The sequence below is a fragment of the Plutella xylostella genome, chromosome 19 (assembly GCF_932276165.1).
Source record: "Plutella xylostella chromosome 19, ilPluXylo3.1, whole genome shotgun sequence".
In the NCBI taxonomy this organism is placed as follows: Eukaryota; Metazoa; Arthropoda; class Insecta; order Lepidoptera; family Plutellidae; genus Plutella; species Plutella xylostella.
Window position 1 is genome coordinate 2,842,596 of NC_063999.1, and position 10,764 is coordinate 2,853,359.

The following is a 10,764-nucleotide window of genomic DNA, read 5'->3' on the forward strand; positions in this document are numbered from 1 at the left end:
ATGGAACAACAGATTCATTGGCATCTAAAATATTATAAATTAGCTACATTATGTAAGTACTTCAAAGACATTCAAAACAAAGCAAAGAAAATAAGCCACATTTTCATAAAAACTTACTACGTATTTAGTCTTCGTTAATCGGATGTCTAATAGGTACGGACAGACATCGCAAACTTACAAAGTATAAATAACATAACACAACCTGTACTCTTTTATTGCCCATGGCATACACAATTTATGTATTAAAAGAATTTGGATGACAGAAATTTAACGATAAATTCTTCCGATATCAAAATCAAGCTTCCATATAAAAGTTAAAGTTTTGATTTTCATCTATGCCTCAGTATGATTTGAGCTATCCTTGTTTTAGGCTGAGTTATTCATTCTCATTTCTAAATTAATTTTGTAAAGAAAAGATGTTTTATCCTTTTACTATTTACTTATTAGCCTTCCATTAAATGTGCGTTGAAACTTATAAGGCAAACTTCGGTCTTACAACATTAAATTTAGTAGAAACATTTAAAAGCCAATTTTATTAGCAAGTGTTAAAATTCGAGAATACTACTTACAAGCTACGGGAAAATCCATCCAAAACATTCAACAACGATATTTCCTTCCTTCAATCCTTTTCAAAAGTATCATACAATAATTATGTATTCCTAATACAGTCATTTCAAAGTAGAAATTGGTTTGCCTCTTTCGTAGTATTTTGTTTTTAAATAATGTGTTTAGTAGCGATGCGCGATTATCACTTATATCAATAATCGAATACACCACTACCGCTACTCTCCATAATCGAATATCAAAGTAGCGATATACTTATTGCAATAATCGAATAAGCACCACTACTTCGATTATCGATTCTAACTTGACCGCTACTTGTATTCGTAAATGCAAAAGTAGCGGTGGATGACCGATTCGATTATTTGCAACAATGTAATGATGAGTAAGACGTATGAAAGGGGCGCGGGCGCGGCGAGTTGAACACAGACGCGCCGGCGACGGTCAGCTATGGCGCCATCTACCAGGGCGCCGCTAAGACACTGTCTAACGGACACTACTAGGGGTGGGAATATCGAATAACAACTAGTTTGGTTTTTAAACCATTATAAATCTGTGAAAGTACCTAGGTACCTAAGGGATGTTTTTAGCAGTGTTATATTATATATTAATTACCTAGTTTTTTTCTTTATAAATATAATATACCTATGTAAGTACCTACTTATAATATAATAAAATAAAATTAATAGGTAGTTTCAATTGATTTAGTTTTTTTAATCGGACTATTTACAAAATGTCAAATTAAGCAGGGTTTATACCGGTAAGTACTTAGTTAGTTCATTCAGCTATTCCTAAAAACAACTTTCCTACCATAATTTGGCACAGTATACTGAATCAATGATGTTACATGTAAATAATTAAAAAAAAATTAAAAACCGACTTCAAAAAACCACTAAAACGTAAGAAATAATTTAAGGTTTAGACCAATCCTAGGTCACAGTCACAGTATAAATATACCTAAGCAGGTACTGTTCTTTTTTGATATTGGTGCGGTGACAAAGTAGTTAATCTGAAGAAATATGGCACCAACTTCAAAAAAGAACAGTACCTACTTAGGTATATTTATACTGTGACCTAGGATTGGTCTAAACCTTAAATCATTTCTTACGTTTTAAGTGGTTTTTTGAAGTAGGATTTTATTTTTTTAAAATTATTATTTTATTTTATTATTTTTAGTTTATTTGCTTCTTCTTCAAGAAGAAGAAGTTTATTTGCAATAATTATCAATCAAAAGTAAGATGCAAATGATACCAATATGTCCAACTCGTTAATACTTATCATTCAAGCCCAAACACGAGGTAGTTGCTATATACCGTTGAGGAGTTCCCTTGACTGCCTTCCGTTTCCATCATCAGATCAGCTCAAGGTCACCATCATATCTTTTTGTTATAATAACAATATTTACGTTATAAATTTCATAAGAATCGATTGATAAGTGGCCAAAATGGAAATGTATACCCCTGTTTTTACCCTTTTACCCACCCTTGGGGGTGGAATAAAATTCTGAAACAAAATGGGACCACCCCTGAGCTCAACCCAATACAGCAACTTTCAATGTTCCATACATTTTGGTTTAGTAGGTATTTAACTTTACTATGGAACAGCTGGATTTTTTTTGCCAGCTTTGGTCCCATAATGAAAGTTGCTTGGTATTTCGGTTAGTCACCTGCCTGCGGGAAGTTCACTGATAAAGTTCCACACTGTATATGTTTAAAAAGTAGATTCCAATATATACCAATGTTATTGGTTTTCTTTAAAAAAAACAATGGTTTTTTTAAACCACACACCCCATCTCTATCACCTGAGTAAAAAAATATGAATTAGCGTCCCGCGCAAATTTGGAAAATAACTCATTATTCGAAGTAGCGATACAAAAGTAGTGGTAAATGATTAGTAAATGCAAAAGTAGCGATGAATAAATAGTAAATGAAAAAGTAGCGACGAATAAGTAGCGATACAAAAGTAGTGGTAAATGATTAGTAATACTCTAAAATGATAATCGAATAATCGAATGATTGTAATAATCGAATAATTAATGTAGTATCATTTATAATCGCGCATCGCTAGTGTTTAGTATGTGTTTTGAAACGTTATTTAATATCTATCTACCGGTTTCACTACTGAGCATGTCAGGTTAAGCAGAACTTGTCTAACGTTTACATGAGCTTCTTAGCCAATGTTATGTAGACTTGTAATGATGTATACCCGGAGGTAAATACTTGTAAATGCTTGACACGCACATTTATCAATCGAGTAAAAGTGTTAAGTATGACATGCAGCTCTGTGATTGGCTGATCACTGAGCAGGACTCAATTTCATGCTAATTTAGATTCACTTCCGAGCCCATAATTATCATAAACCTCATTTCAGCTAAGACGATTCCTGTGACAGTTAACAATTTTCCTTATTACGCACAAATACTATGGCGAAATCTGTGTCAATTCAATTTCATTGAATACAACTCTTATAATAAGCCGATAGACAAAATCTATAGAATTATATCTCTAAAACGTCTCCGTAACGTCACAGGAATCATCTTAGCTGAAACGAGGTATAGGCCTTATTTTCCTAGGACTCAAACGCAACATATTTTCAAGTTCCACTGTTAAAGCTAGTGCGTAGCTGATAATGATAAGTTTTAAACCCTTCATACCATACAACTATTCACATGTAGAAAAGAAATATCACAAATAGAAACTACAGAATCACTGGCAGTAGAAAGGGCTTCTACTATACAAGCCGTGCTGACACCGTGTATCCATGTCCAGAATAAGATAACTATTGAAATATATTATGTATAAAAGCAGCAATCAAATGTCGACATATCTTCGCACTAGCATTTGTTCAGCGTAGATAGTAATCCTAACTAATATTATAAATGCGAAAGTAACTGTGTCTGTCTGTCTGTCTGTTACTCTTTCACGCAAAAACTACTGAACGGATTTGAATGAAATTTGGTATACATACGGTGTAGACCCTGGGAAAGAACATAGGCTACTTTTTATCCCGGAATTCCCACGGGAAATCTCTTTAAGGCGAAGCGAAGCGCGAGGGAACAGCTAGTTAAACATATTGCGGATGCCACTAAATCGCGAATTAGGAATTATTCTTAATCGGAAGTGTAACATTTATTTAGTGAGATCTCCTGTAAAAATAATGACCAACACGAAGTTAAGAATATTCAATAAATCCCGATAATGATTCTGATCAAACCTATGATGCAGTTATACCGACACAAAACAGCATAGTTTACATAAAAACTACTAACCATCAACGCTGAACAACGCAAGCACAAAAAACCCTAAAGCGACACAAGTTCAACACGACTTATCGCCCTGATGCCGCTACACGGGTTCGCTATCGACGTAGATAAACTCACTATATGTGATTAATGGAAGGTTCATTAAACGACTTTATCGACGTCGATAACTAACCCGTGTAGCGGCCGCTAAAACCAAAAGAACATAACTTCGCCTTCCGACTCACGAGCACGACGTCACATTCAGCTTCGCGAAGTATTCGAGCAAGCCCTGCAGACGTTTCTTGACGCGCTTCTGGTCATCAAGCGTGCAGCCGAGGATGGCCGACTCGAAGTTCTTGTCGGTGCCCGAGGCGGGGTCCGGCTGCGATGTGCACGCGTTCATGTAGGTCTGGCAGCGGGTGTGAGCGATTACTGCGTCGTCGTGGACGGACATCACTAGCTGGTCGATGTAGAGATTCACCTGGGGAAGAGATAGATAGATAGATATTCTTTATTTGTACACAAAAACAAGAGGTTTTGGTTGTAGTCGGTATATCTTGTTAGCTCAGGACCTTATGCGGCTGTGGTCAGGATTTCTCTGAACTATAGAACAAAGGATCTAGTGTGACGATGAACCAATAATCACTGAAGTAGCAGTAGACAATCTAGTTAGAGGATACTACTAAAAAGGCAAAGGTGTGAGGCAAATATAATACCCTCCAGTCCACTGGAGCAATGATCTGAAGACAGGCAGTGGTTGGATAATGAAGAGGATGGCCGTCTAGATAAAGGTACAGTAACAAACTGGTGATAAAAACTCGGGAGAGCCAAGTTCAGGCACTTCACCCCTTCTCAGAATAGAATTGAAACTGGTGATGATGATATTGGACGAGTTCGTTAGTTATTTCTCAAGCTGCAGCAACCCTGGCATACCTGATGCAGCGCCTCCTCCTGCATGGCGTCGCGGTCGGTGCGCACAGCCACCTCCACCGTCATGGCGCGCGCCAGGATGCGCTCCGCGTACCGCATTATGTCCTCCTTGTCGCCTGGAATCGGTGAGAGATTTGTGTTATTATTCTGAGATACTAGCTGGCTCGCTGGAGTAAGAACCTTTGATAAGTAGCCAGTATTTGGCTGATGATATAGGCCGAGCAGCCAAGTTAAGAGGCCTATGTCCAGCAGTGGATGACTACAGGCTGATGGTGATAATCATTATTCTGACAGAATGCGCCAATGCCAATGGACAGGCTGAACAGACAACACATGGACTGATGAAGATGACTATTGAAATAAATTTGATGATTTTAAAAATACTGAAGACACCATTTACAGCATACCTAGTCAGAAAATGGGTAGACCTTAGGAGCATAGACAATCAAAAAAATCTATCAAATTATTTCACACTTTTGAGGTTACATGAAAATAACAATGCCCTCACTCAGAGGTCTACTTACAGTCAGTGACATCTCCAAGTAGGTCGGAATGCCTGACACTGTCCAGCGTGGACAGCAGGGAGTCCTTCTCCTCCTCGATCCGCACCGTATCCCGGCGCAGGCGCTCCACGCGCATCTCCACCTGGTCCAGTACTGCTACCAGTCTGTAAAAAATTGAAATTGATGTTATTGTTTTCACCATTAGGGTATGGAAATATGGATCTTACATTATTTTGAATGGTAACCCATTAAGTGAAGATAGAAACAAAATAAAAAAAAATTAGTAGCCAGGCCTTGTTAAGCGTTAAATGAAGCTAGCACAGTAAGTATTGTCTTTTGACCCCTTGATTATTGGGAAATCACACACAATTGAAATTGTATTGCATCTTATCCACAATTCTGCATTCTAGAGGTTAAGACATGTTAATTGGCTATTGAATGTGAAGTCCACACATATAAATAACAAATAAATAAGATTTGATGCTCTTGTCTACAAAATTTATGTAGAGGCCTACTTCTTGTAAGAGCATCACTTACCATAGTAGAAGTGTATTGATTAAAACATAAATAGGGAAATGTTGTTACCTATTTGTGGGGCTCTCTGAATCAGACATGTTTATCAAACTTAGAATCTTTTCTAGTGGCTTCATTTTAGCAAACTGCTCACTGCACTGTAGCCAAACAAGCACCTAATAAGTGAACACAATAACTAAATGATTCTCTTAGAACAATGGTGAAGACTAATTGGTTTTATTGACCATCAATTTCAAGCCACTTCATTAGCCACACCACGTTAAACGAACTGCGTGGAAAAAAGCCAAAGCTGAGTAGGCCTAGCGAGCAGAGCCGCGGTGTGGGCGTTAGAGAATCATTAACTTTTTATAATAAGCCAAAAACTGCGCGCGTGATGACCAAGTATGGAGGCGGAACTACGACGGGTTATAATCGTGCTACCCTACACTGTAACGACCTAGTAGATGATATTGTTGATGATTCTTACCTGTCTTTGGGTGCCTGTGGGAGCAACGCTGACGACTCGTCGATGAGCGGCAGCCGCGAGCCCTCGCCTTGCCACTCGCACACCGCCATGGCGTACTGGTCCACCTCCATAGTATCCGCGTTGTCCCGATGATTAGCCAGGTTTGTAAATAATCACAGCAACAGTATCAGATAAACACAACAAGTTCCACAATTTTCTAGAGATTGCAAGAAAAATCGAAAACACCAAACCGCTAACTAAATGTCAAATTCAATTTGACATTAGACGGCTGTCCGACTGGCTGAAAATATTCTGTTGTTTAGAATTGAATCTTAAGTGAAACTAATAGAGGATGATTTGGCTAAACATAACGGTTTATTTTTCTTTGTTTAGTGATGTTCTACGTTAAACCGATTTTAATCGAAAGTTATAAAAAATACTAATTTATAGCGTTATATTACAAGTGTCTGGAGATGAGTAGAGCCTGTGTGGTTGAGGGGCAAGGAGTGCTCCTGCACCCTGGCGGCTCCAGCTACCCGCCCGCCTCCGTTACTCTAGTACAAGGAACATTTATTAGTTCCTACTTTTACAATATGGCCATAGTAGTTATTATTCTGAGAGGCCTTTTTTACAAGAGGGAAATCTTCACTTCAGAAAAATTCCCGGAGCCACCTCTCACTGTGCTGCAGCACTCCTCCGGGAGAGAAAGTCTCTAATTCGGAGCCTGCGCGGCTGTCCATGGCCACATGCATTCTCACTCCTTTCTTGGATTTTGGTTGCTCTGCTTCACCGAGGTAAGTAGTAGGCCTACTGCCAAGGTGAATTTGAAGACTTACTAACTTCTATGAGTTACAAATATATACTCTAAGGTAAAATAAGACTACTTAGTTTGATATATACATACATTTTATTTAACATTAAAGCAATTAATATTCATTTTAATTAGGTAGGTACTAGGTAAAATTAATTGCTTGTTGTTTTTCATTACAAAAAATACGTTTTTACAATTTTATTTCTTTGACAGATTGCAGAGCTATCCTGAACTTGTTATAATTCTACTATATCTAAGCTAATTTCGTTAGCAGTTAGGTACACATTAAATAACCCAGTTTCTAAAAGGTTAGTTTTAAATAAACATGATTATTTGAAAAGCATACAATGAAAAGAGAGATAAGTTAAGTATTGCTTAAGTGGGGTTGCTATTATAGCCTTTTAAACGTAACTTAAAAATAAGATGAATAAAGATAAATCATGAATGAAGGTATCTGGAATGTACAAAATAATTTCATGGCATTTTAATTTACGCATCTACTATCAATAATATTATCACAATTATTTGTAGGTATTTTCACATCCCGCCATATTTAAAAAAAACTGTTTCACAAGCCGATCCGTTCTAAGTATTTAATTCTATGGCATTTGTTTACTTTAAATACTTACTAGCCTAATGTAAGCATAATTTAGAATATTGTTTGTGGTGTTGCATAAATGTGTAATATTGTCTGGTCTATATACAACGATTATTAAACCTTCTAGTTACTTAGGACGGAACTACTACGCATAATATAAAAAATACATACATAGCCTAAACAAAAGATAATCATAAATAATATTTAATATTATGTTTTTATGGACCACCTGCAGAGAGGTCTTGTTGTACAATTTTGGCTTGTGATGTGATATTTTTCAGATGGGTACTACACCGACAAGAGCCAAGCTCATAACTCATAATCATAACCGAATAAAAAAATATTAAAATTTTAAAAAACCCAACGAGATTAAACTCTATTAATTAAAATTAACGCAATGAAAACGATCAACTTGAAAAATCTTAAATTCATAATCGAAATACTGTGTAAAATCAGTACAATTTACCATAAGTAATAAAAAAATAAGACAAAAATATTTTGATAGTGTTAACTTTGGTTATGAAGCCCCTTTTGATTTTTTAGTATGCCGAATCCTTACATATTAAACTAATTAAATTCGCTATTACTATTTATAAATATTTTATGCAAAAAATATAGTAACAATCTCATTAAAATTTACGTTACTTTTAATAATTATGGCTGCGACTACTATGCCAGGAGTATTGCCAATTTAAACAATGTATCAATAGGTTGATTGCGATACCACTTATTATGTACATAGTTGCCAAACGATAGCAATAAGCGATACCGTTCAAAAACTTAAAATTTGAGGTCTGTATTGCCTGAATACCAACTATACTTTACCTACTGATAAAACGCCTAATCGGGGGCAGTGTCACTTTAAAATTGTATTTTCAGTTTTGACTTCAGCTTTTTCGAGCTTACAGTTCATTTACCAGTCCACTCTGTAATGCGGCCGTTTTCGAAACATAAATTCTTTCTCGGTAGAGGAACCAGGATGCCTCGCTTCACGATGCCCATGTCTTCACCAGGGTAATACTGGAAGAAACAGTAGGTATTTATTTAATTGTACCGCATTGTCCAGTGAACTCAAGTGCTCCGAGCATCTAATTTTTAACCGATAAACTAAATTTTGTAAAATAAAAAATCTATATCTCACCTGACACTGGGACACAAACTTCAGTACATCGGAACATATAAATTCATTGTCTTCCTTCACTTTGTCCAATCTGTAAATAATTTTAACACATTTATAATAAGCCATTTGAAATCAATTATAAATTCAAATATTATTGAAGCATAGTATGGTATAAAACTTACATTTCAGGCCTGGCTATCCTCTCCACAATGCACTTACAAATCTTCTCACATAAGGTTTCATCAAATAGGGGTATTCCAAATTGGAGGTCTAATATCGTCCATTTCTGAAAACATAAAAAAGCATGTAAAATTACGTAAATTTACAGGTTTACATCATAGGTAATTTTTACATGAAATCCCAATATCTAACTAATAATCTATAATTTTAGCATTAATTTCAATAGCCTCTAAGCTCATATTCCTCACCTCAGGCCTGCACGCCTCATCATCAGAGTAGTTATGCGCGGTATCGACGCCACTGTCGCCCTCTGTCGTCATCTCCGTCAACTTATCCGACAACTGAGTAAACATCGATATAGACTCCTCCGCCGGACTCAATAAATCGCTCAACTGGTTGAAGGACTGTTCTGATTTTAAATTCTCTACACTCGCCGCGCTCGATACTATTGGCACGACATCATCTATCGACTCTTTGCTTCTAGAGTTTTCCTTTTTCAAATCTTCAATGCTTGCAGAAGATGAGTTTATGGGTATTAAGTCGTCACTTCCGGCTATAGACTCCTTGCTTCTGTGCGTTTGTTCGTTGTCTATGGCCAGGTTGTCCAACTCCTCGCATAGTAACTGACCTCCTTCTAAAGTAGTGAATCCATTGGCTGGCGACCCCGTCTTGCTCTCCACAGTGGGGGTGACTGCGAAATGCGACTCTATGGGAGACTGAAGACGGATCATTTTGTTGTAATCCTCGGCGGACTCGGTAGACGATATGGACATTTCGCTGATCGGTTTCGCCATGCCACATACTTCTTTCCGCTTTTTCGGTTGCACTGGAAGGAAGAATATAATATACAGGATGGTATTTAATCATTGTATCGGCCATCAAGTGACGTGACGAGGTCGTTAGGTAGGGTCGAAGAGGGTTTAGCTAGGGGATTTCTTCTTATCATGTCGTTGACGACTTCTTATGATGTTATGAAAGGATTGGTTAGTCAGAATAGCATGAGGAGAGGGAATAGAGGAGGAACAGGGGGTTCACTCAATATGACGAGAAGTTTCGGAGAGCTACTGCGCGTGCCCCGACTATATGTCTCTGTATTAAATAGAGTAACTCTCCAGGTGATACGTCATTCGAGGAGCCTCCTTTCGTGACTATATACTCACACAGCGTGACCTGTGTGGGCGGGCGCGCGCAGCCCAGGTCGGGCACGCCGATGTCGGCCAGCGTCACGTAGCCGGGCGCGCGCTGCAGCCGCAGCCGCCGCGACGCGACCGCAGACAACAAATATCTGCTATAGAGTAACTAAAACTAGAGTGTGTCGCCGCTACGCCCGCAGGCGTCGTTGTGTTGCGTACCTATTGCTAGAGCTGGCGCTCTGTTTAACGGTATTTTACCATCGCGGGGCGTTAAGTTAGCGCTCTGTAACGCAAGTAACGTGTCCTATTTGACAACAGTAACTCCAAGTAACGCTTTCCGTTTGACGGAGTAACTCACGCAGTGTGACTTGTGCGGGCGGGCGCGCGCAGCCCAGGTCGGGCACGCCGATGTCGGCCAGCGTCACGTAGCCGGGCGCGCGCTGCAGCCGCAGCCGCCGTGGCGCGACCACAGACAACCAATATGTGCCATAGAGTAACTAATGCTAGTGTGTGTCACCGCTACGCACGCGGGCGTCGTTACTTTGCGTACTGCTAGCGTTGGCGCTCTGTTGACAACACATCAGCGTCATAGCGCAGCGTCAAGTTAGCGCTCTGACGCGCGCTAGACGCGTTCTCTTTGACGAAGCCCTAGGCTAGGTTAGGACCATTTAAGACGTGACATAAATTTTGCATCGCGTTCACTCACAT

The 10,764-nt window shown here is 38.5% G+C and overlaps 2 protein-coding genes across 2 annotated transcripts; both read right to left on the minus strand.

The window, feature by feature from the left end:
* Window positions 1–4,028: 4,028 nt before the first annotated feature.
* Window positions 4,029–6,465, minus strand: LOC105391986 (BAG family molecular chaperone regulator 2). Its single transcript, XM_011563571.3, has 4 exons — window positions 6,236–6,465; window positions 5,257–5,399; window positions 4,736–4,848; window positions 4,029–4,283 (listed from the first exon to the last, which is right to left on the minus strand). Exons 1-4 carry the CDS (start codon window positions 6,343–6,345, stop codon window positions 4,044–4,046), a joined length of 606 nt encoding a protein of 201 aa, XP_011561873.2. The 5' UTR covers window positions 6,346–6,465; the 3' UTR covers window positions 4,029–4,043.
* A 1,171-nt stretch (window positions 6,466–7,636) lies between these two features.
* Window positions 7,637–10,546, minus strand: LOC105391997 (protein FAM91A1). The gene is made up of 6 exons (XM_048627906.1): window positions 10,482–10,546; window positions 10,084–10,208; window positions 9,172–9,749; window positions 8,926–9,029; window positions 8,765–8,834; window positions 7,637–8,643 (listed from the first exon to the last, which is right to left on the minus strand). Exons 1-6 carry the CDS (start codon window positions 10,544–10,546, stop codon window positions 8,533–8,535), a joined length of 1,053 nt encoding a protein of 350 aa, XP_048483863.1. The 3' UTR covers window positions 7,637–8,532.
* Window positions 10,547–10,764: the final 218 nt, after the last annotated feature.